General features: G+C 47.2%; 1 protein-coding gene across 1 annotated transcript in view; it reads left to right on the forward strand.

Moving 5' to 3' along the window:
- JAG1 (jagged canonical Notch ligand 1) overlaps positions 1-23,937 on the forward strand; it is a 35,498-nt gene extending 11,561 nt beyond the window's left edge. Inside the window, 23 exon segments of the mRNA XM_028523713.2 lie at positions 2,995-3,249; positions 5,016-5,076; positions 8,915-9,045; positions 9,467-9,586; positions 10,027-10,140; positions 11,302-11,415; positions 12,005-12,118; positions 12,522-12,568; positions 12,903-13,076; positions 13,620-13,770; positions 14,643-14,807; positions 15,246-15,359; positions 15,888-16,001; positions 16,100-16,213; positions 16,326-16,442; positions 16,919-16,946; positions 17,444-17,529; positions 18,882-18,995; positions 19,646-19,755; positions 19,847-20,080; positions 20,303-20,434; positions 20,740-20,890; positions 21,732-23,937. Of these exon segments, the coding sequence (XP_028379514.1) occupies positions 2,995-3,249; positions 5,016-5,076; positions 8,915-9,045; positions 9,467-9,586; positions 10,027-10,140; positions 11,302-11,415; positions 12,005-12,118; positions 12,522-12,568; positions 12,903-13,076; positions 13,620-13,770; positions 14,643-14,807; positions 15,246-15,359; positions 15,888-16,001; positions 16,100-16,213; positions 16,326-16,442; positions 16,919-16,946; positions 17,444-17,529; positions 18,882-18,995; positions 19,646-19,755; positions 19,847-20,080; positions 20,303-20,434; positions 20,740-20,890; positions 21,732-22,189 (3,218 nt within the window). The 3' untranslated portion in view covers positions 22,190-23,937.
- Positions 23,938-24,959: the final 1,022 nt, after the last annotated feature.

Genomic DNA, 24,959 nt, shown 5'->3' on the forward strand with positions numbered 1-24,959 from the left:
ATTCTAGTCACACCCCACCAGTCACTTTTCTGTCCTCAGGTACATCACATTCTCCTGCCTGGTGCCTTTGCACATGCCCTTTGCTCTGCCCAGAATGTTTTACTTTTCGTTGTTTCCACCCTCTGTCCCTCCCAAGGGACTGTCCTCCATGAAGGCAGACACTGAGGGATATATAGCAACCTAAACAGAGTTGGCTGCTCTCTGGGGCCCAAATAAGTTGCAGAGATCCTAGCTTCAGACCAGAGGGAGAACGCTGAGTTTTCGAACAGAGGATCTCTTCTCACAGCAGCTCTGCAGTGAAGCCTCATGAGTAGGGCCTGGCCCAGACGAAACCCAAATGTTGTTCATGTGTTGGAAAGTATTGCTGGCCCTCCTGACATGAGCCCTCCAAAGTCAATTTGATTACATTTCAGGACTGCAGTATAGAAGGGTACAAATTTATCTTTCTGTCCGAGAGCAAAAGGCTTTAGTTTATTGTCCTGTTCCATAGATAGGTAAATGAGAACAGGCGTTCTCAAGACCAGGTTTTCCTGCCCTGTCTAGGTCTGTGGGTTGGCGAGGTCCTGGGGCTATGCTCAGACTTGCCTCTCATTACCTCCTCCTTGGCTTGTTGTGGGTGCTTCATGCTCCACCTTCGTGCAGTTGAAGATTGCAGGAAGGCTTGGTGTCATACCCTTTTTCAGTCATGAAGTTTGACTATCAAGTGAACTACCCCAGATACATTTATAATGCCCCGAGCTGATAGGAAGTGTGATTCAGGCAATTTAGAAGAAGCAGGCGGCAATCTTGTTTTCTGTGACCCAGAAGCCAGGAAGCATGTCACATACACTCTGCCTCTCAGCTGTTAGGAAACATGTGTCACACAGGTGTGAAGTGAGTTACACAGATCTCTTAGACTCATTGAGGAGTCTGAAATAATCGCTTCACAGCCTTTCTTCCTGGAATTTAGTGGAAAGCATACTAACCCATTGAAAATGACTAAGCTGTTGAAAATGGCATGCCAACCTGTGCCTGTCTGAATTGGTTATTGTTAATACCTGCCTGAGAGAAGCTGGAGCCTTTGAGCCATGGTGAGTGTGTTTAAATAATTCATTTATTAGTAGCTCATAATCACATGGTAATAGCTCACTACGCTTTTTAATTGAACCAGCAGAGCAAACACACAGTTAATGGAGGGACATTTTTGTCATTCTTTGGCTGGTGTTTATTTGTAAAACTTAAGTTAGTAAAGTGTTTTCAGCATGTGGTTCTTTGCATGCTGGGGTGTAAGTCTGCCGGTATGCAGGCTTGTTCAAGGCTTGTCTTGCCCACACGACAGTTAAAGAAACCCAGAGGGTGAACACTGGGGTGATGTTGGAAGTGGAGTGTGGATGAAGCCAGTCAAGCATTCCTCCTCCTCTGGTCACCTGTAGGGTTTGCATAGGCTTGTAAATGAGCACAGGCCCTGGGCCTGGAAAAACAGGGGTGTGGGTGGGTAAGAATCACAAAGACATTGCAAGTAGGTCCTAACACGGTCTCTCCAAGGTGGCCTTGAATTTGACAAGGGGGTGAAGGGTTGGGGCTGGCAGGTTTAAGAAAACAAACATAAGACCAGGCTGGGGTGCTGACTTAGTGCCTTGCTTCCTTTTCACATCCCTCCCCTGGACTCCTGGCACCTGGTGTTTGGAGCTGCTTTAGTACCTGTCTGATTCTAGATTATAAGTGGCCTCAGGGCAGGGAACCACTTCCATTCCTCCTGAGAGCTGCTTGGGCACTGGGCTGTTTTTCCTCACTAGGCACTCTTTAAGGAGCATGACTTTCTCAAAAAACAACCCCAATCTATCTAAAAACTGGGGTGAGTTCCTTTTTTTAATCTGTTCTCTGGGCAAAAGGCAAAAGGTGAAGTACATCAAATTCTTAGTCTTCCTGTTTAAATGTCAGCTTAAAGTGGTAAAGTCCTGGCTGGTGTGACTCAGTGGATTGAGTGCCAGCCAACCTGCAAACCAAAAGATCGCTGGTTCGATTCCCAGTCAGGGCACATACCTGGGTTGCAGGCCAGGTCCCTGGTTGGGAGCATGCCAGAGGCAACCAATTGATGTTTCTCTTTCTTTCTCCCACTCTCTCTCTGAAAATAAATAAAATCTTAAAAAATAAAATAATATAGAAATCAGCAATATTTGAAAAAAAGTGGTAAAGTTCATAATTTTTAGAAAACATAACTTCTTGGTTTCCAGTGAAGAGTTTGGAAGTAGATTCTTTCTAAAGCAAGACACAACACTCTTAAAACTGGAAATGGGATTGCTAACCTTGACCTGGAATAATGGAATTTCTATAGGAGCAGCATTCCATGATGGGCTACTTCCTATGATGTATGAAGAGCCTTTGCAAATCACTGTGCCCAACAGTGCAGCAGAAAACTTGATAAAGAAGAGAAGCAAGTGACAGTTAACAGTAATAGATAAATGGCTCTGTAAACACATGGAAGAGTGTTCACTGTCACTTAGTTAGATGCTAATTATAAGAGATAGCTCTTTACCTATGAGGCAAAGATCAGAAAGTGTGATAACACCATGTTGGGAAACTGTTTCCTGTGCTGGTGGGCGGACGAATTGACAGGATTCATTCTTGGTAATTCAGGGTTGTCTGGGGTTGTGTGTGACCTGAGTCAAGCACTTTCATTTCTTGGTTATTTTTTACTGATTGAACCACACATATGGGCATATATTCAAGAATGTTTGTGTGGCATTGCTTAATAGCCAAACGCCAAAACAACCTCACTGCATGTATGTCAGGACTGGGGAAATTATTTCATTGTTTTTCCAGACAGTGAAATACTATACACCCATTAAAAGGGTAGATGGTAATAGTGGGGATGGGGATTTTCATTTTCTGCCCTTTTTGTTCTGTTTGAATTTTGTACCGGGTTCATCTATTATTAAAAATAGCCAAAAATGGTCAGGAAAGAAGGCTCTGATGTGAATGTTAATGCAATTAATCTTTGTTGTTTGCCTCTAGAACCTGACAGCATTATTGAAAAAGCTTCTCACTCGGGTATGATAAACCCCAGCCGGCAGTGGCAGACCCTCAAGCAGAACACAGGGGTTGCCCACTTTGAGTACCAGATCCGTGTGACCTGTGATGACTATTACTATGGATTTGGCTGCAATAAGTTCTGCCGACCTAGAGACGACTTCTTCGGACATTATGCCTGTGACCAGAATGGCAACAAAACTTGCATGGAAGGCTGGACGGGCCCCGAATGTAACAAAGGTGTGTGGGTGTATGCTGGGTGGGTTAACTAGCTCTGATGGTCGAGTTTGGTGTCTAGTTCTCACCTGCTCCAGCCCCCCTTGCCGTCAGGTGGCTATCTTAGGTGGGGTGAAATTTTGGCTTTTTTCTGTGCCCTAGCTCCCAGCTGCTCTTAGGGTTGACTGCTAACAGCTCACAGTTGCTCCTTCTCTAGAGCATTGTTGTTGGCCATACAGGAGCTACTCTATGCCCTGTCCCTCCAGCACCGTCTAAATCACTGACATGGGGGTGCAAAGGCCAGGCCCCTTTGCTTTAAATCTGTTACAGTTCATGCTCTAGAGCTTCCCCTGGGGTCAGGTGGAAGCCAGACTCCAGCTGAGGCCATGCCCTTGCTCAGCTCCTACCACCGTCCCATCTGCTGCCCTCTCCCCCTTCCCCCTTCTGTATTGAGTCCTCTTCTCAAGCTCTGCTTCTAAGGACTGACCTGAACAGATACCAGGTGGACTGGGTTAACCCCGACAGCGTCTGAACAGGTGACCCTGTAGTAAATGACAGCCCTGGAGCTCCGGGTGGCCTTAAGGCAGACTTTCACTGGGCAGTCTGTGGGGCTGTGGCACTGAGAGGGCGGGGCTGGTGGTGGGCCGCAGCGCTCGTGCTTGTGTAGAGTTGAACCCATCCTTGGCAATACTGGGGTTTGGTTCCAGACCACCACAATAAATCCAGTATTGAAATAATTCCAGTCTTAGTCTTTTTGCTGATAAAGAGAAGTGCATGACACGAGATATGCCCGTATAAGCATTCAGGTGTGCCACCTACTGCCAGCCCCTTCTACTAGAATTCAGTGAACTCTCACATTCGCAGATATCCACAATTACCTGTGGTCTTTATACCTTTACAACATTTTAAGGCATGGCAAATTGATGGGTAATTCTAGTTAACGATAATAAGCCCTCATGGATATTAATGTACTCTGCTTGTTTCACATAATTTGATAAATTCTTTTAAGAAACTCACATTAAAAATGAACATCAGAACTGTGGTTGAGGGGCAGGCCCAGAGTAATCTGCAGGTGTCCTTGGCCAGTACTGTTTTCTTAAATAATGAGATAAGAGTTTTAAAAGGATGACATTTCTGGGATCCAAATGAAAGACAGAATTGATAAATATATTTTAAGTAGTTGGTGTTCTAAAAACTTGATAAGTTTTAGCTGGTATTTTTTATGTCTGTTCAAATCATTTTTTAAAATAAAAGAGGCAGGATTGTTTTTTGAGCATACTTTGGAGTAACTGCTGAATTAGCCCAATGAAGGCAGCCTGGTCCTCTTTGTTAGTCCCATGGGATTTTTGAGACACCAGGCAGTTGGTGGGGGCGGCGGGGGGGAGCATTAAGGAGGCTGGGGCTCATCTGAACTCTGCCCTGATGGGACAGAGTGGGTGAGATAAGTAAGGTTTACACCTCCTTTTTCCCTTTGGTCAAGGGTGGGAATTGACAAGGAAGCAGGGTAGCTGTTGTGTAGAGAGACTGGATGAAGATCCCCTTCCCCCATCAACTTCCCTGCATTTTTGTCCCCAAACAGTATCATGTTTTGAGAATTTGCTAGCATGGCCTTGAAGTTTAAAGCTGGGTTTGTTATTTGGGCACCTCCCATCTTCCTCTCCTTACAATGGACTTGATATGAGATCTCTTAAAATTGTGGATTTTGTAGGCTTAATGTACTAGGCCATTCTCATACGGCGGCAGGCCAGAAAGGGCAGAGCACTGATGCACTCCTTCTGTGTTTTTTACAGCTATTTGCCGACAGGGCTGTAGTCCCAAGCATGGGTCTTGCAAATTCCCAGGTGACTGCAGGTAAATGACTAAACTGTTTTGTTGTTGTTTTGAAAATAATAATTTTTTTAATGCAAGAAAGAGGACTGACTTTATTGTGAATACGTTTCTTTGGAGGACGAGAAAGCTTAAAATTCAATTAGGCACATCCGAAGCTTATTAAATTATACCAGCTGTCCAGTGGAATGCGCACACTTCTCTCATAGAAAAAAAAGGAAACTCTTGTGGGCATAGTCAGTGACTTCATGTACTAACTCTTCTGTAAATTGATAACACGTTTTTTTGTAATCTTCCCCTTAATGTGCTAATGGACTAGATGGAGGGATGTGGGTATATTTCTTTGCGTCTGTGTCTGCACACTCCCCCCCAGCGCCCCCTCCCCATACCCAGCCGGGTTTTCTGTCTCCCAACCCTCCCCCACTTTTCCCATCAATAGGGGAACGTGGAGCATTCTTTAGAATGGGATTAGTACAATCTCCTGGCCCTTTTGCAGGCGGGAGACAGGCCGGTGCTGAGAGGTTAATGGCTGCGCTGGAATCTTGTCAGTTGAGCCTGATGAATGTAGACTTTGCTGCTGGCCTTTGAAGTCTGTTCTTTTATGGTCCCAGACAATGCAGAAGCCAAACCGAGACCTACCCGACTGCTTCATGATTACAGTTTTTGGAACTTTTTGAAATGTACATCATACCGATTTGGGAAAGACTTGCTTTAGCAAATAATTGTTGCTGCTGTGGCATTTTGACACAATCACATAATTTGCCTTCTCCCATATCTTAAGGATTAGCAGATTTAATGTGACATTAACTGGGTCCTTTGGGTCTGTTACTTTTGTCCCCAGAGCTACCCTGGTTTGAGCTAAGGGAAGTTTACAACACATACTGCAACCAGTGCATCTCAAACCGATGTTACATGGGGCTCTTGTCACAAGGCAGATCCTGAGTCCATAGGTCTGGGGTGGGCCCAAGTCACTGCATTTCCAACAAGCTCCTTGAGTGATGCTGCTGTTGCTGGTGGGACCATACCTTGGGCATCATTGTTCCCCAAACATTCAGTAGTCCTGAATGTAATTCCCCAGATTAACCAGGAAACTGTCAAAACATAGATTCTTGGTTCCCCTCCCCACAAAGCCATGAATCTCAATCTCTGGGTTTGGCCCAGGAATCTGCATTTTGAAAAACCAGCCACATGATGTGACTCTCAGTAGATTTAGAGGACTGCTGCTTGACAGTTATCTGTGGCCTTTGCGACCCCACCGCTGCATCTGTTCCCCTTCCACGCAGTGGGGAGCACCGGGCTTTGAGCCTGGAAGCTGAAGTGGGAATGAAGGCTGCTAGAAGTAAAAGAAAAACAGGCTGACCTGAAAATTGTCTCTCCTACACTTCAGAAAGATAAGATTATTTTCTGGATGACAGAGGGGGTTTGCATACTAACCCCAGTGGTGGCGGCTGACTGTAACTTTTTTAACAGCATTGCTGTCAAATGTTGAGCTGGCGTCCACCTTCTTTAACTCTTCGTAATTAGGGGTGTGTGTTCTGGAGAAAGTCAGATCAGCCTCGCTATTAGCGACTCTGGTCCTGCTCTGCGCTCAGATGGGTATCTGGGAGGCCAGCCGCGATTCCTGCTACTGTCATCAGAATAAACACTGCTGCTCAGGGGAGGGCCCTCCCAGCCAGAACAACAGGCTTTGTTTCCAGAATTTAGCCTTTTCTCTTTCGAAGTCTCACCTCCCACTCCCTGCCCAGACACGCACCAGTGCCCTTATTTATTTAAGGTGCAACTTTCCCACACGTAATTTGCATAGTCTCTCAACCCATCTCCCTGCCTTGAAAGAAAATCAAAACAGAACCTTCTAGCTGAGGAAGTTCAGGTTGTGTCCTGCACCAGGAATAGTTGAATGGCAAGTTACCTGTAAGTTGTCTTCTGGATTATGTATTACAGAAGTTTTTTTTTTTTTTTTTTCCACATGAGGAAACTTGACTGGTTTTGTGGTTCCCAAGTAGACTTAGAGTCCTTTTCCTGGGCCCATATGCTTGCTTTATTGCAAGCCTGCCAATAATATCAAACTTAATTATGAATCATCATGTGAGGAAAGTCACTTCAATTTCTCATGAGAACCTTAATCATATACTATTAAACTGGGATGACTTTCTGATGCCTCTTATAGGGTCAGTATTTTTATTTGTTTTCTTTTGAAGTCATCCATGGCCTCTTGTGGTTCCTTTTTTTTATGCTTGGGGATCCAGCTCTCATTAATTAGGAGGTGAGGTTGGGTCCTCAGCTGCCTCCTCTTGCTTTTATTAGACAAATGGAAGAGGTGTAGCAATCTTTAATTTAGAAGGGAATAAGAGAAGATAAGAATATTGCTATTTCCAAATTAGTTCCCTCTTAATATTTTTCAGGTAAAAATACCAGTTTTTAATCAAATGGTTCCTCCTACCTCCCACTGCCTTGAGTATTCAGTCTTTAAAATTTTCTACCAGATGATTAATTTTTACTTCTTTAAATAGTCACTTGTTTAGACTGATGTTTCATTTTACATAAACCAGAATCCTGTCAGATTAATTTTAAACCACACAATCTGGTGGTTCTTTGTATTGGGGTGTGTATGGCTCATTGGCAAAGTTAGGAAGCAGTTAGTCAGTCTTCTCAGGGGTTAAGTTGATTCTCGGCGTGGGTGATTAGCTATTAGCTGGATCCCTATAATTTTCCCATGACAAGGATTTGCTAGTCTGCCTCCAGCTCTCTGGAAACCAAAAGCCTTTGCTTCTGGGGGATGCTTGTTTTCCAGTTACAGCTGAGCAGCTTGGGGGTGGGGGAGTTGGTTCTGACCAAGGCTTTTCCTAGGTCCCATTATGGAAATATTTGCCTCTCCCTGTTCCTCACTCACCCCACCTTCATTCCACCATCAGGCTTTCCCCCAGCCCCCCTCCTATTTGAAAGCTTGATTTTTGAGAAGGCAGTTAAAGTTTCAGAAGGCTTGAAACTTGAGGGGTGAGTGGTTTAGACCCTGCCCTCTCTCCCACCCCAGGTGAAGGTTTATGTTTGTGTTTTTGTTTGGGGATCAAAGGCACCATTTGGCCTCGAAAGAGTCCGATTAATGAGGCGCTTATAAAGGTAACTCAACTCCCTTCCCCAATACTAGATAAACTAAGTTGACCTTTTTTTTTCCTTTTTTTGGCAAAGTGAGAAATAACTATAAAATAAATTAGCATAAGCAGTCACAGTTGCAGGATATAAATTACTATGGAATTGGTTCTGAGAGCTCTTGCTTCCCTCTCCCTCCCTGCAGAAATAAGTTCAGGGGTCCTGCCCTCGTCTGTGCCAAAGACATGCCCCTTTCCCTTCTTGTTTGAGTTCATAAAACCTCATCGTGAGGCTGTTTCCTGCTCCACTTGGTGTCCTGTTGCATTTTTGTGCGTGACTTGCTGTTTGGACAAAGGGCTGAGCCAAGCTGCCATGTAAAAGTTGCCCAGAGTGCCGCGTTTGTGGAGACTTTCACATGGCTATTGTTGTCACCCGAGAGTCCTTCCTTCCCCTCTATGGTCTGCCCCGGGATTGATTTATTCCACCCTCGGCTCATTCCTGTGAGCCTGAGAAGAGTGGCTTTGTGAAGGGCAGTCCCACACTGGCCTCTCTCCCCTAACAGCCCTCCCTTTGTCTTGAGTCCCCTAGGAGGGGACCTTGGCCCAACTAGGAAAATGTTTGTTTAGAGGGAGCCCCAGACAAACCTTGAGAGTCTACCATCCTGTCACCAGAAACAAAACAAAAGAACCCTGCACCGTGCATCCTCATCTTTTAATGGCACAGATTTCCCTGAGTGTTCCACAGACTAAAGGAGGGTCTGCTGTCTGTCTCCCAGGTGCCAGTACGGCTGGCAGGGCCTGTACTGTGACAAATGTATCCCGCACCCGGGGTGTGTCCATGGCACCTGTAACGAGCCCTGGCAGTGCCTCTGTGAGACCAACTGGGGCGGTCAGCTCTGCGACAAAGGTACGCCCCTCAGGGATGGACCTGGCAGGGTGGGGTGTGCGGGAGGGAACATGAGGTCTTGGGGGTGGGACGGAGGTGATTTGGTTTTATTGTTCTTTGTTTATATTTTCAGGGGCTTTTTATTTTAGCTCATGAATCTGTTTAAAATTTGCCCTCAATGCTCCTGTTTGGGTTTTTTCTCCTTTCTAAAAAGTTAACGTGTAATTGACTTACAGTAGTTAGGTGTACAACAATAAGTGTGGCTTCTACCTGTCACCTTTACAACGTTAATACAATGTTACCGACTCTTTTCCTCATGCTGTGCATTACGTCCCCTGACTTATTTATAACTTCCGGTTTTTAAAAGAGGAATGGGACTAGACTGGGGCTAGCAGCCTTTTACATCTTTGAGCGACTGACTGCTCTGGGGTCTCCTTGGCAGATCTCAATTACTGCGGGACTCACCAGCCGTGTCTCAATCGGGGAACTTGCAGCAACACGGGTCCTGACAAATACCAGTGTTCCTGCCCTGAGGGCTATTCAGGACCCAACTGTGAGATTGGTAAGTGGTCCAGGCAGAATAAAATCCCTTTGTTTAATTTTTTCATATACTCAGCTTTAAAAATATACTTAAAGGACTCATAAAAAGATGAACAGATCCTCCAGAGTTAAGACTTGTTATCTCAGCAGCTCTTTGGGTCTTTGAAACTGCCTTCACGTCGCTCACGTGTTTTGGGTGATGCCGATGAGCGTGAGTGTGGGAGGCACTCTGTGCTGCCATGGCCCCGGCTCTGAGGTGCCTTGGAATGTGGCTGGAGACAGCTCAGTGAGAGAGATGACTACCTTTCTTTCCTAGACACAGCAGGGTTCTATCACAGGCTTGCTTTTATTTTTTGAAACAACCTTGAGCTGGTGGCCCAGGTGTGGGGGACTGGGGTGTGGAGAGAGGTATGGGTAGCCCAAAGTGGTGTCCCTTGCTGACTGCCATCCTGGTTTTTGCAGCGGAACACGCCTGCCTCTCTGATCCCTGCCACAACAGAGGCAGCTGCAGGGAGACCTCACTGGGGTTTGAGTGTGAGTGTTCTCCAGGCTGGACCGGCCCCACATGCTCCACAAGTAAGTCCGGGTTTTGGCCTGTGTCCTTTCTCAAGGGTCATTGTGTCGAGGTACAGGGTTGGGGCAGATACCTGGGCTCACGGTCCAGCGTCAGGTCTCCGTCGTGAGGGTCTGTCCTTGAGGGAGGGGATGGATGCAGTCAGTAGTCTGGTGGGGTCAGGCTTAAGCTTCCAGCCTTTGTACTTGGAAGTCCCCTCATCTCTCTGCTAAGTGAGCCCACATGTCTGCCACTGGAAGAAACTTGCTCGTGGCATAGCTCCTAACTTTGCATGTACTCCCTGCAGCTCAGCCTCCTCCAAATTGAATTATGGAGAGTCTCCCCACAGGGAAGGTCGTCACTACTGAATTTTGTCATGGGGGAAGTGGCCTGAAAGGGACACCATGCCTGCCAGCTTTGGCTGTGCATCAGAACCACTGGGTGCTTGACAGTGCAGTTCTCCGTGCCCCAGTTTCCCTTTGGAACTGGGGAGTCCATATTCTTTTAACAAGTTCGTGGGTTTCTGAGGTGCCACCAGGCCTGAGAACCACTCTCGTCAGCACCCTGAGTGCAGCACCACACAGCATGCATGGTTCAGGATGTGGGTTCTGGGGTCCGATGGCCTGGGCTGGCTCCAAGGCCTGCACTAAACAGCTTGTGGAAGTCTAGCCACATAACCACCCCATGCCCCGTTTAAACAGCTTGTGAAGAAGACTCAGTGAATTCGCAGAGAGAGCCTGGCACCTCATAAGTTGGGCAGTGGATGAATGCTTAAGAAACCTCTATAGTCCAGGGCAGAAGTGGGGAGTCCCTTCCTCCAGGTGTGCTATTTTGGGACAGCTCTGAACAAGTACAAAGAATAAGGTTTTCCACCAGTAAGGAAGTTGTTTTTCCTTAATTCTTATCTACCTCTGAGCCATGATGAAACTTTTCTTTAAAAATAACCAAAGGGTTGATCCTCTGGGGATCCAGCTGGCCCTCTCCCTGCCTGCTTAGGTTGGGGATTAAATGATCTGGGGCAGTGGGGGATTTCAGGCTAAAATCAGGCCTGCCTGTCATCAGAGCAGTCACTTAGAGCAGGTGTCGGGCCCTTCAGTGATGGCCCCTCGTGAGGCATTAAATTATCTTAATTGTCAAACGGATTGAGATTAAACCGCCAGCCCTCTTCCATTTTTGTCAAACAGACATTGATGACTGTTCTCCAAATAACTGTTCCCATGGGGGCACCTGCCTGGACTTGGTTAATGGATTTAAGTGCGTGTGCCCGCCCCAGTGGACTGGCAAAACGTGCCAGTTAGGTAAGAAAGTTCCTGCACCAAGGGCTTTGATACTCAGAGCTGTTAAGGACGGTGAGCATGTGGCCGGCACTGTGAGTTTGCACACAACATGCTAAGAAGTAATTTATTATCTAGAGTCCAGCCAGAGGGCCTGGGAGAAATCACTTGAATGCAAATGGACGAGTTCTTTTAGGCCCTGTGGGAAAGCTGTGGGACTCCGTGAACCATGTCAATCGCCTGTCCAAGGAGTGTTCAGCTGGGCTCCGAATGGGGATGATCTCATGAGGAATGAGCTGTCTGCATTCTTTTTGCCACATTTAAATCCCAGCAACTAGGTTGTGCCAGGTTTTGCACAGAAATGCCTGGTGGCTTTCTGCACTGCTTTTGGGGCCCGTTGTCCACCAGCAGCCACAAAGTTATCAATCAGCATTCCTTATTGGATAATAAGGAAGAGGGATCAGATCTTCAAAATAAAGGGGACCCAGTATGTTATTTAGCTAGCTTATCCAAATGTCTCCTATTTCACAAACTATTAGGACAGTATTCTTGGGAGTGAGGGGCAGTTGGGGGGGACCTCCATTCCTCCCTGCTCATCCTCATTTTCTTTCAGATGCAAATGAGTGTGAGGCCAAACCTTGTGTCAATGCCAAATCCTGTAAGAATCTAATTGCAAGCTACTACTGTGACTGCCTCCCCGGCTGGACGGGTCAGAACTGTGAAATAAGTGAGTGGTTTTGTTTTGATTTTGATTTTCATGAAACTTGGGTGTTGAAGGCGTTTGCCAGTCCTTAGAAGGCTACAGTGATAAAAAGGAAAACTGTATGGAGGGGTGTTTTAGAAGCGGGAGTGATTAGTGCTGAAATGAAAACATGGCTTTTATCAGGCTCATTAGCTGGTAAAAGGGCCATATTCTGATAAGATGGCTAAAACAATGATGTGAAGTTTCACTCACTCAGTCTGGAAGAATTAGGGAGGGAGGGTTCCCACCCAGTGCAATTACCTTATCTCACCGGAAGCACACTGCAAATCTGATTTGAACAGTTTATCTGTTTGAGCTGAGAAGGCTTTTCAATTAAGCCCAATTTCAATGTAAATTATCTCTTTAATGTGACTTTTTTTTTTTAAAGATATTAATGACTGCCTTGGCCAGTGTCAGAATGATGCCGCCTGTCGGGTATGTAAATCTTTGCTTAAATCAAAACTTGAATGAGTGACAACCAATTTAAGATTGACATGACCCTGGGAGAGCTGTGCCCCTGTGAGATTTAAAAATGCAGGTGAAAAGTGAGTCCCTAGAAGTTTCACTTGGGCTCATGTTACCCCCAGCCTCCTGGGAGTCATCTTGAAGGCACGCAGCAGGAATTCCTCCCACATTTTGAGAGGCTTGGCATTTGGCTATTTTAGTGAATCAGCTGAACTGCAACAGTCATGCTAAAGCACCGAAGCCCTGTGTTTGTGGATACATAGAAAAAAAGCATGTGTTTCTCCCCCCTCCTTCTCCTTTTCAGGATTTGGTTAATGGTTATCGCTGTATCTGTCCACCTGGCTATGCAGGCGATCACTGTGAGAGAGACATCGATGAATGTGCCAGCAACCCCTGTTTGAATGGGGGTCACTGTCAGAATGAAATCAACAGATTCCAGTGTCTGTGTCCCACTGGTTTCTCTGGAAACCTCTGTCAGGTGAGCAGGGCTGGAACCTCTGGCCAAGTTTTCTTGGGGGAGTCTCTTCCTGCTCCACCCCCTCTCCTTCCCTTCCTCATCCTACCTCCTCTCCACCCCTACCTCCTTCTCCCCACTTTCCCCCCTCTTCCCCCTTTCCCCTCCTTCCTTCCCTCCTCCCTCCCCCCCCTCCCTGTTCTCTCCCTTTTCTCTCCCTTCTCCCACACCACTCTGGACTCTGACTGGAGTCTCTGTGAAATCTAGTACCTCCCATTGACTAGGGATCTCTGCTAGACAAGTGGTGGTGGAAAGAGATGGAGTGATTTTCTTGGTAGTGTCCGTCACCTGTCTATTTCACACCCCCACCCCCCAACTTAGCTCTCTTACTCTGTCCTGTTTTTCCAGTGCCTACTGGACAGTCTCTCAGACACAGCTGTGTATTATGCAGGGTGTTCTGAGATAGACAAAATGGCCAGATTCCAGTGTCTGCTGCCCCAGAGATGTTATAATCATACCTTTGTTTTACTGTTTCCTCTCCCACTGCCCTGGTCCTGGTCCTTGCAGCTGGACATAGATTATTGTGAGCCCAATCCCTGCCAGAACGGTGCCCAGTGCTACAACCGTGCCAGCGACTATTTCTGCAAGTGTACTGAGGACTATGAAGGCAAGAACTGCTCCCACCTTAAAGACCACTGCCGCACAACCCCCTGTGAAGGTACCTCCCTCCCCCAGGCTCGTGGCTTATCTCCAAAGCTCACTCCTGTGTCCCTACTTGTCACTCACTGTTCCTTGATACCCTGAGAAGAGTATAGGTGAGGAGATCAGTCCCCTTAACCTGACTGCTTGGAAGTCAGGACACATAGAAGCAATTGAGTTGGGTTCCCTGGTGGGAGAACCCTGTCCAGGTAGCCCGGGGCAGAGAATGAAATTCATTTAGCATTCCCCGCCTGGGGTGGGCTGATTTGCAAGAATGAGACAGATTCCTCAGAGCAGTACTGTCAGGAAAACTGGGGTGAAAACGGTCCATGTCTGTGCTCTCGGGGTAGTGGTCACAGGCCACGTGTGGCCAGAGGAAGGAGCATTTAGAGTGTGACCAGTGCAATGGGAAACTCTTATTTTATTTAATTTCAAATGATTTAAATTTAAATGGCCACATGTAGCTTGTGGCTGCTATCTTAGGTGGCACAGTCTTGCACGTTCTAGAAGTTTGTCCATCAGCCTTGCCTTAAACATGATGAAGTAGGAAGGGGAGCTGGTTTTTCTTCCTTTCAGAAGCTTCTACCAAAGAGATGAAGGGCAGGAGGACAGGGGCCCACAGACATTGAGACTACTCAGCCACGTAGGGAGAAAATGCCTTTAACAAACTAATAAACTTAAAAAACTTCAGTCTGCCTGGCATCTCAGTGTTGTCACAGTGTGACAGGGCATGCTGCCAGAGTCTTGGCCCCGCGGTGCCTCTTGATCTCTTCCCCTCATTAGCCAAAGGTGCCTGTGTCTGGGAAAGCAGGCTTGGCGTGTGTCCTTGGCTTAGGAACGCCATGTCTCACGGGTCAGTGGCCATAATCTGATCCTGAGTCTGTCTTCTAGTGATTGACAGCTGCACAGTGGCCATGGCTTCCAACGACACGCCTGAAGGGGTGCGGTATATCTCCTCCAACGTCTGTGGCCCCCATGGGAAGTGCAAGAGTCAGTCGGGAGGCAAATTCACGTGTGACTGTAACAAAGGCTTCACTGGAACGTACTGCCATGAAAGTAAGACCCTCTCCCTGCCTCTGCCCAGCTCAGGGAGTTTGCGGGTCTGGACTGTTTCAGTGGAGACGAGTGTGAAGGTTTGCCATTATATCTAGGCTCTAAGACTGAGTTGTGTTTAACATATGAGATCACTGATGCCTCTGAGCCTTCAGCACATTTTAGAATGTTCTGGAATCTTAGTTTGGGTGATTCTTCTTTCTGTGGGAATGTCTTCCCCACACCCACTGAGCAGCTTAGCCTGTAAGGATATCAATAAAATGCATGTGGCATTTTCAGGAGAGCCCTGCTCAGTGGGCTGCCTGCTGAATTCGAGACACAGTCCTGATGGAAGTGAGGACTTGGAGGTGCCAAGCGCGTTTCCTCAGATGGCAGCTTATAGAGCAGTTCCCGGCTCTACTAGTACTTCATTTACCAGACTTCTGTTTCCTTTTCTCTTAGATATTAATGACTGTGAGAGCAACCCCTGTAAAAATGGTGGCACCTGCATCGATGGTGTCAACTCCTACAAGTGCATCTGTAGTGACGGCTGGGAGGGGGCCTACTGTGAAACCAGTGAGTCTGGTCTTGGGAAACAGCTCTGGCGTTGTGGAGGGTGGGGGAGTGGGGTGGTCAATCTATGTAGCCTTTCTTTCTCATGGAAATTTCTGAAAGGAAGACCCCAGCTGTGTTCCTGCAGTGGGACAGCATGGCCTGGCTGCTATTTGTATTTCTTAATGTGGGTGACAGCCAGTGGGAAGGAACTGCTGCTGCGGAGCTACAGAATCCGATTGTGTGATTGAGATTACAGACATCCCTGCTTGTAATTGATTGTCAGTTTTGCCTGTCTTGATTTCAGTTTCATGGGAATGACAGGCCTGCTCCTGACTTCACTAACTTGTGTGGGATTAAAAGTAACCTGGTTGGGGGCTCCTTTACTCTCTTACAAAGGGTGATGGTGTTAAAGTCCAGGGATTTCTCAGCTGGTCTTGGAACTTGGGGTGGAGAGCAGGGGTGGGAGTGGCCATAGGAAATGTGTGGCTCTCGTGGGTTGTGTGGGGTCCTGGGTGCATGTTCAGCTGGGGGTCTCCTCTTTGGTTCCAGACATCAACGACTGCAGCCAGAACCCCTGCCACAATGGGGGCTCGTGTCGAGACCTAGTCAACGACTTTTACTGTGACTGTAAAAACGGGTGGAAAGGAAAGACCTGCCACTCGCGTAAGTGGTAGCTGACTGGGATGCTGTCCCTGGGACCCCTCTGTCTCCTCTGTGAGGGGAGCCGGCCAGGGGCTCACACTGAGGTCTTCCTCCTGCAGGTGACAGCCAGTGTGACGAGGCCACATGCAACAACGGGGGCACCTGCTATGATGAAGGGGATGCTTTCAAGTGCATGTGTCCTGCAGGCTGGGATGGAACGACCTGTAACATAGGTAACTTTCTGCCCCACTTGATCCCCTATGAGTGCTTTCCTGGCTGTGGCTTTTGCCCCTTCAGACTGTTTTTGGATCCTCAGGGAGGATGGTCTCTGCTCCTGTTTTACAGCCCGAAATAGTAGCTGCCTGCCAAACCCCTGCCATAACGGGGGCACCTGTGTGGTCAATGGCGAGTCCTTCACGTGTGTCTGCAAAGAAGGCTGGGAGGGGCCCATCTGCACTCAGAGTGAGTGTCCCCCACCCCGTGGAACTGTCCAAGGGCTGTGGGAACACATCCTGACACCCTCAGGGACTTGAAGTAGAAACCAGAAGCAGAATAGCTGTTTGATGTCTGCTTCTGCATCACCTGGGTCTGTTCTAATGACTTGATGGGATGCAGCCCTGACCTGGGCATGAGAAAGTCGCCAAGGAGATAAGTGGAGACAGATGGCGTCTCGTTCCCAGCTCTGCTCTGACCAGCAGCCTGTCTCCTTCCATTCTCACACCCCGTCCTCAGCCCTGCCAGGGCCTCTTCCTGTGTACATGTGTCCCACGGTGAGCGGAACAAAGTGTGGTGCAGGCCTGGTTCCAATTGAGCAGGGGCCTTAAGTGCGTTTTGCTGGTGTTAACTACGACGTTATCATTTGGGTATTAGGGAAATTGGCGGTGTTTTCACTCAGGGCTGAGACTGCTTTGCTATTAAGTTGTATTTTTACTTTGCAGATACCAATGACTGCAGCCCTCATCCCTGGTAAGTGTGACCACCTTTTAAGCCAGCACTTGTTGGCTGTAATGTGCATGTGCCTCACCCAGGATCTTGTTTAAAATGAAGGTTCTGATTTAGTAGGTTGGCTGGGCTACAGACCCTGCCTTTCCAACAAACACCCAGGGGGTGCCCATCCTGCTGGTCTGTGGACCACACTTTAATTAGCCAGGTTGTCTTCATTTAGAGCAGTGGTTCTCAACCTTCACTGCCCACACAAATCACCTGGGAGCTGCTGCTGCTGCTTTTTTTGTTGTTGTTTTTTTTTTTGAAATAAGACCCAATGCCTGGGCTGCAGCTGGGACCTGTCAGATGAGACACTGGGGGTGGGATCCATCAGTGTTTTTAAAGCTCCCCGGGCAGTGGTGAATGTGGCCCAGGTTTAGAGCTGCTGTGATCACTGGCGAGGCTCCCTATGATTGGCTGGTAGCCGATGTCTTGGATAGGGAGGTTGGTAACCTAGGTGGTCTTTGCTCTCTTCTCAGTTACAACAGTGGCACGTGCGTGGATGGAGACAACTGGTACCGGTGTGAGTGTGCCCCTGGTTTTGCTGGGCCTGACTGCAGAATAAGTAAGAACTGCCTCTAGCTGGGTTTGCAGGGGCTTTTTTTTTTAAAGATTTATTTTTTTTAGAGAGGAGAATGGAGGGAGAAAGGGAGAGAAACATCAATGTGTGGTGCCTCTTGTGTGCTCCCTACTGGGGATCTGGCCTGTAACCCAGGCATATGACCTGACTGGGAATCGAACCAGAGACCTTTCGGTTCACAGGCCAGTGCTCAGTCCACTGAGCCACTCCAAGCAGGGCTGCAGTGGCTTTATTTTCCCCACATCACCCCTCAGCCTGAGAGTTTACATCTTTAAAACAACTAAGGCCATGATGCCCTTTATTTGCCAGGCAGAGCTCTGTAATCTCTGCCCCCTCCTCCAGCTGGCTGGATCCTCAGGTACCTGTTGGCCCTTTGGTGGGTGGCACAGCCCTCCTTGTTTAGGGAAGAGAGCACCAGGCACAGAGCTTGACAATTAAGCTAGTCCGAGCCCCTAAGGAAAGAGTGTGCTTTTCACCACAACTGACATATTATGGGCAAGTGGACGTTGACCACAGCTGTGCTGGTGGAGCACGGAGCTAACACCAATGGAAGGGACTGGGGCTGCGGTCTCCCAAGGCATGATCAGGCGCTGGTGGAAGGACTAAAACGAAAACTGGGGGTGGGCAGTGCAGTTTCTCAGGAACCTTAAAGTTTATTCTTTATTTTGAGCCTTTTCTGCTAGTTTTTTATAAGCCATATCTTTTACAAAAGCAATAGAATGGTGTTTTTCTTTTTCTTTTCCCTAACTTACTTGAAATTTTACTAGTTTGCGATCCCCTATTCTGGGACTGAGTGGACTCCAGCCCTGGGTGGGGGTGCCTTGTTTCTATTTCCTGTTTCTAAGGTTGACATATGGCCTGGGAGCCATATCTGGCCTGCTGCCTATTTTTATAAATAAAGTTTTATTGGCATACAGCCATGCTCATTCATTTACACTGTCTAGGGCTGCTTTTAAGCTATGATAAGAGTTGGGTAGTTGTGACAGGGACCACATGGCCTACAAAGCCTAAAATATTTGCTGTCTGACCCTTTTAAAGAAATTTGCCAGCCCTTCCGATAAATTGCACTCAAAAAGGAACTTATTTTGGGAGGTAGCAGTGTTAAATTAAATGATTCTCAGCTGTTAAAAGTCCAGCTAATGGTGACTGGGGGGAGCAGTGACGGGTAGAGCTTTTGGAGCACTGATCCTGTTTCTTTATTTGGGTGCTGATTACATGAAAATTCATCAATGTTACACTTTTCGTAGGCCTTCCTATGTGTATGTAATGCCAGTGAAAGCTTAGGAAAACATCGTTGCCTCCGGTTGGAGCCTAAACTTGAACTCCATTTCTCCTAGACATAAATGAATGCCAGTCTTCACCTTGTGCTTTTGGGGCAACCTGTGTGGATGAGATCAATGGCTACCGGTGTGTCTGCCCCCCAGGGCACAGTGGTGCCAAGTGCCAGGAAGGTATGTGGGCCAGGCCCCAGCTTCCCGTGTGTCCTGTGGGGTGAGTGGGTGCTCCAGTCACTGCAGTCACCGTTTTGACCATGAGCAGACACTGTGCCCAGGGAGAGAACACAGTGGGGACATACAGTGGGGATAACAGGGAAGGGGGGAACTTTGAGAGGTCCCCTGAAAACAGGGTAGCTGTTGCCTTGCTGTAATTGTGCTATGTAGCAAACCACCTCTAAACTCTGGTGGCTTATAATAGGCATTTATTTGCATTCATGGGCACACAGAGCGGGCAGAGTGCTAGGTGCTGCAGGTTGGGCTCAGGTCTGTTCTTGGTTCCTCCTCACCCTCCCAGGCCATCAGCAGCACCTGGGGTGTGTGCTTTTTCTGGCATATGGCAGGCTTTCAGGAGGCAGAGCGCTTTGTGAGTCAACTGTGAGAGACTCTGCTTACAACACATCCCCTGGTGTGGCCTCAGCCAAAGCAGGTCACGTGGCCGTGCGAAAAGCCAGCAGAGGAGGAAAGCATACTTACCTCTCCTGGAAGGAACTTGTAATGTGACAAAGGCCACGGGTGTGATCATTTCCTAACAGGGAGGGAGTAAAGAATTGAGATCCGTCTACAGGAAAGGAAAGTCCTTCCACTCACATATCTCCGCCTCTCAGTTTCAGGGAGGCCTTGCATCACCATGGGGAGTGTGATACCAGACGGAGCTAGGTGGGATGATGACTGCAATACCTGCCAGTGTCTGAATGGACGGATTGCTTGCTCAAAGGTAGGATGTGAGGGCTGCTGCAGGTCACCCGAACTCTGCAACAACTGATGGGCATTTCTCCTGAGCTGCCTGCTCCTGTCTCTCCCTCTAGGTCTGGTGTGGCCCTCGACCTTGCCTGCTCCACAAAGGACATAGTGAGTGCCCCAGTGGGCAGAGCTGCATCCCCATCCTGGACGACCAGTGCTTTGTCCGCCCCTGCACAGGTGTGGGCGAGTGTCACTCTTCCAGCCTTCAGCCAGTGAAGACCAAATGCACTTCGGACCCCTATTACCAGGATAACTGTGCAAACATCACGTTCACTTTCCACAAAGAGATGATGTCCCCGGTATGGAGCTTTTTTTTTCAGTTGGGAAATGGTGTGTGGCTGCTTGTATTAAGGCAGGACCATTGTAAGCTAGGATTCAGTTCTCTATAGCCTAAGTTCTTGCCTCATGGAACTTAGTTCCTGCAAAACGCAACCTGAATATAACCTAACTTCCAAGGAAACATCATCCTTTTTCTCCTTTGAGTATCTTACATATGCGTGGACTTTTCAATATTGTTCTAGGGTCTTACCACAGAGCACATTTGCAGTGAATTGAGGAATTTAAATATTTTGAAGAATGTTTCTGCTGAATATTCAATATACATAGCTTGTGAGCCTTCCTCTTCTGCAAACAATGAAATACACGTGGCTATTGTAAGTATGAGATCTATTCACATTTAATAATTAATTTGATTGTAAGATAACTAGCAACCTTCAGTTAGCCAGGAGCAAATACATCAGAAGAGAGTTTGGCCTATGTGTGTTGTCAAGTGATTTTGAATAAAAGTATACCTGGAACATGTAAAATAATATTGAATGTAAACAATAATTGAAAAACTTTAAAAAATAATAATGAAATGTTACATGAAATTTTTGAAAAAGCTACTGTTCAAAAACTGCTAGGGAAAAGCTGGTATTCCCTGACCCTCCAGATTGACAATTCCTCCCCTCCCGCCCAGTCTGCTGAAGACATACGGGATGATGGAAACCCTATCAAGGAAATCACAGACAAAATTATAGACCTCGTCAGTAAGCGTGATGGAAACAGCTCGCTTATTGCTGCGGTTGCAGAAGTGAGAGTGCAGAGGCGTCCTCTGAAGAACAGAACGGGTAAGTGTCAGGTGGTAACAGTCCCTTTCACTGATGAGTGCCAAAAGGATCTTATCACACTGTGCAATAAAACCACCAGGCGGGCAGTTACCTCAAGGAACTCCCCCGCCTCCTCCCCTGGCCCCTCATTTCACTGGTGAGGAAACAGGCCACTTGACTTGACCAATGTCATATTGCGATGGGCACAGGTTGGCCTGACTTGTTCCCCTGCCAACAGGCTGTGTGCTCACAAGCAGGCCCCTGTGCAGTGCATGTGCTAATCCTAGATCTTTGTGAAGCCCTAGTGCAGAGAGCTTCACGGTGCCTTGAGCTCTGGTGTGCAAAGCCTGCCTTGGCGTTCTGGTGTCGTGTGACAGCCTGGCCTAAGCACCGTGAGACACTAGTTTGATAGGCAGCTCGAAGGCCCTGCAGTATGTCCAGACTCTCCTTCAGACCATCTTAAGCATCTTTGTTCTAGCAAGGCGAGAAATTGGGCTCATGACCTCTTGGGGCATCAGAGCCGTCTGTGCTCAGATCGGGTTTCTGGTAATTCTGAAAACCAGATCTGTAATGAGCTTTCTAAGTCGCCAGACTGCCCTTGACTGAACCAGACGCTGCTCTCCCCACACGAAGTTGGGGAATCGGTAGGAGTTGCTGCTTTGCTCAGTTTCTCTGGGGACTATAGTGTCAGGGTCTCCAAGGTCCCAGGTCCCAGCACAGCTAATCAAGCTGTGAGTTAAAATAGGCAGTTGTGAAAAGGATCATGTCCCATGATGCCCCTTTTTAGGGACTCAGGGCAGGAGAACCACTGTTGGTCCTCTTTCGTTCCAAGAGGGTAATGGGTTTGGGGTCTGCCTTGCAGATTTCCTGGTCCCTCTGCTGAGCTCCGTGCTCAGCGTGGCGTGGGTCTGTTGCTTGGTGACGGCCTTCTACTGGTGTGTGCGGAAGCGGCGGAAGCCCAGCAGCCACGCGCGCTCAGCCTCAGAGGACAACACCACCAATAACGTCAGGGAGCAGCTGAACCAGATAAAAAACCCAATCGAGAAGCATGGGGCCAACACAGTCCCCATCAAGGACTACGAGAACAAAAACTCCAAAATGTCAAAAATAAGGACACATAACTCGGAGGTAGAGGAGGATGACATGGACAAGCACCAGCAGAAAACCCGGTTCACCAAGCAGCCGGCGTACACGCTGGTAGACAGAGAGGAGAAGCCCCCCAACGGCACACCTGCCAAACACCCAAACTGGACAAACAAACAGGACAACAGAGACCTGGAGAGCGCCCAGAGCTTAAATCGGGTGGAGTACATCGTATAGCAGACGGCGGGCGCCACCTCCGCCACTAGGTAGAGTCCGCGGGCGCACGGGGCTGTAGTTCTTTAACTGTCTAGTCCAGTCTGAGGCTGTTGTTGGCTTAGAATCCCTGTGTTAATTTAAGTTTTGACAAGCTGGCTTACACTGGCAATGGTAGTTTCTGTGGTTGCCTGGGAAATCGAGGGCTGCATCTCAGAGCTATGCAAAAACCAGTCCAAAGTGCCCTGTGCACGGTCCCTGCAGCCGACAGGTCTCGGATCAGGCGCCCAAAAGGCCCCCACCTCTAGGCCTTGAGCTTCCACTTCCGCCAGGTGTCCCGAGGGTGATGCAGTCTTAGGATCATAGTTTTATTTATATTTATTGACTCGAGTTGTTTTTGTATATTGGTTTTATGATGACGTACAAGTAGTTCTGTATTTGAAAAGTGCCTTTGCAGCTCAGAACCACAGCAACTATCACAAATGAGTTTATTATTTATTTTTTTTATTGTATTTTGTTGTTGGGGGAGGGGGGACTGATGTCGGCAGTTGCTGGTAAAATGAAGAATTTAAAGAGGAAAAATGTCAAAAGTAGACTTTTGTACAGTTATGTAAATAATTCTTTTTTATTAATCACTGTGTATATTTGATTTATTAACTTAATAATCAAGAGCCTTAAACATCATTCCTTTTTATTTATATGTATGTGTTTAGAACTGAAGGTTTTTGATAGCATTGTAAGCGTATGGCTTTATTTTTTTTTTAAACTTATTTTCTTACTATGTGTTGCCTATAAGCCAAAACTAAGGTGTTTGAAAATGGTTTATTTTTAAGACAATAGATGGGCTTCTGTGCCTGGAATACTGGTGGAGTATTTTTTTGTTGTTGTTTTTTGGGGTTTTTTTGTCCAACATCAAGATGTTTAAAACACCTCCTATAGCATCACTTTAAAACACGTTTTCAGAACCGACTGAGGCAGTTTCAGAATTAGTCTAGAATAGTTTCCTTTTTTTTTTTTCTGCTTTTGACTTGAAAAGAGACAGGCAGGTTATCTGCTACACAGCAGTTTAAGGGAACAAGTCGAGCTATGACTTAAAGGTAGCCAAAATGTGAGTGGTCGAATATCATTAAAAATATCAAATTAATTGTGTGAAGTTGGAAGTGCACCAGTCTTATTTTGTAAATTCTGATTTTTTTCCCCACCATTCGTATGTAATACTGAACCACCTGTAGGTTTGATTTTTGTTAATCTACTGCATTTAGGGAGTATTCTAATAAGCTAGTTGAATACTTGAAGAATAAAATGCCCAGTGAGATCACTGTTTAGATTTGCCATAGAGTACACTGCCTGCCTTAAGTGAGGAAATCAAAACGCTATCACAAAGTTTAAGATCCAAAAGGCTTATAAAACAGTAATTTTGTTGGTTCATCATTGAGACCGTGAAGATACTTTGTATTGTCCTATTAGTGTTATGAACATAAAAATGCATCTTTGTGTTCCTGGCAATAAATTTTGAAAAGTAATATTTATTAAATTTTTTGTATAAAAACCTGGAACAGTGTGGCCTCTTCTGAGTTTACGTAGTGTGGTGCTGCTGATAGTGATCATTAGGGGCACAGAACAAGAGCTTAGAGCCTTTTCAGCCACTAAACTCATCTGAAGTGGGGCTGCTGGGAAGCTGAGCTGTGAGAGCCCCATCTTGGAGGCCTTGATTCCCTTGTCACTCAACAGCAAGTGTGAATACTGCTTGAATAAACACCACCGGATCAATGGCCTGCAGCGTGGAGGTGAATTGTTTGTGACCACTCAGGGGAAATGCGTACCTTTCCCACTACAGTGAAAGGGTTTTTTAAATGGCTTGGAATTGGTGTTGGGGGCTGAAGAGGGAGAGCGAGTGCTTTTTCTCATTTTTTTCCTGGCTACTTGGATTAATACATTAATGTCCTTCCATCATTATAGACCTTGTAGATTTTGTGCACTTATGCCTCACTGCACAGGAGATAGTTACAAGCTTCTGGGGTCAGGGCCCATCAATCTACTTATCACTTTGTACCCCGAAGTGAGTGTTCTGTTGGCCTTGCCATGCTGCTTTGGGGTGCCAGGTGCCTGGCCTTCTATGAGGCTCCAGAGTTGGGCTGTTTCCACCTGTTAGGGGCAGGAGAACTGTGGTTCTCCCTCTGGCCCCTTCAGCAAGGGATGAGCTGAGGTGACACACACAGGGGCAGCTCCCAGCAGCTGCTTGGAGTTGCCAGGTATTCGCTACTTCTGGTTAAGAAGCCAAAGCTCACCCTCCTGGGGGCACTGTCCCCCAGAGCTTCACCTCTCGGGCCATCCACTCACCTCCAGTTTTCAGAGTGTGACTCAAACTGGAGCAACAAACTTTGAATGGAGAAGCAGACGTGATGTCTTCTTTCATTCTTGGGAGGATATTTTCCACTCTAGGCTATAGGCCAAGAGAATTGTGTTCTCTGATGGGCATCTCGGTTAAGAGTGGATGGTGGGCTTTAAGTACCCCATCCATGCTCCTTGTGCATGAACAGAGGTCCTCGAGGGGGTTAGAGCTCATCCATGGCAGTGCATTTTGGCTTGCTGGGGCAGCAGCCCTGAAAGAGTGGATTCCCATGACATTTCCCTAGCATAGCAATACTTCTGTCACTAATCCCTGCTGGTGAACAGCAGGCGGTTCCCACAAGGTGGGGTCAGGGAGGGAGATGTGGTCTCCTGGTACACAGACCCAAGGAGCCGGAAATGGTCTGGTTTCGCAGCACTGAACTCAAACCGTCCTGAAGCAATA

Source organism: Phyllostomus discolor, chromosome 9, assembly GCF_004126475.2.
Source record: "Phyllostomus discolor isolate MPI-MPIP mPhyDis1 chromosome 9, mPhyDis1.pri.v3, whole genome shotgun sequence".
NCBI classification, from domain to species: Eukaryota; Metazoa; Chordata; class Mammalia; order Chiroptera; family Phyllostomidae; genus Phyllostomus; species Phyllostomus discolor.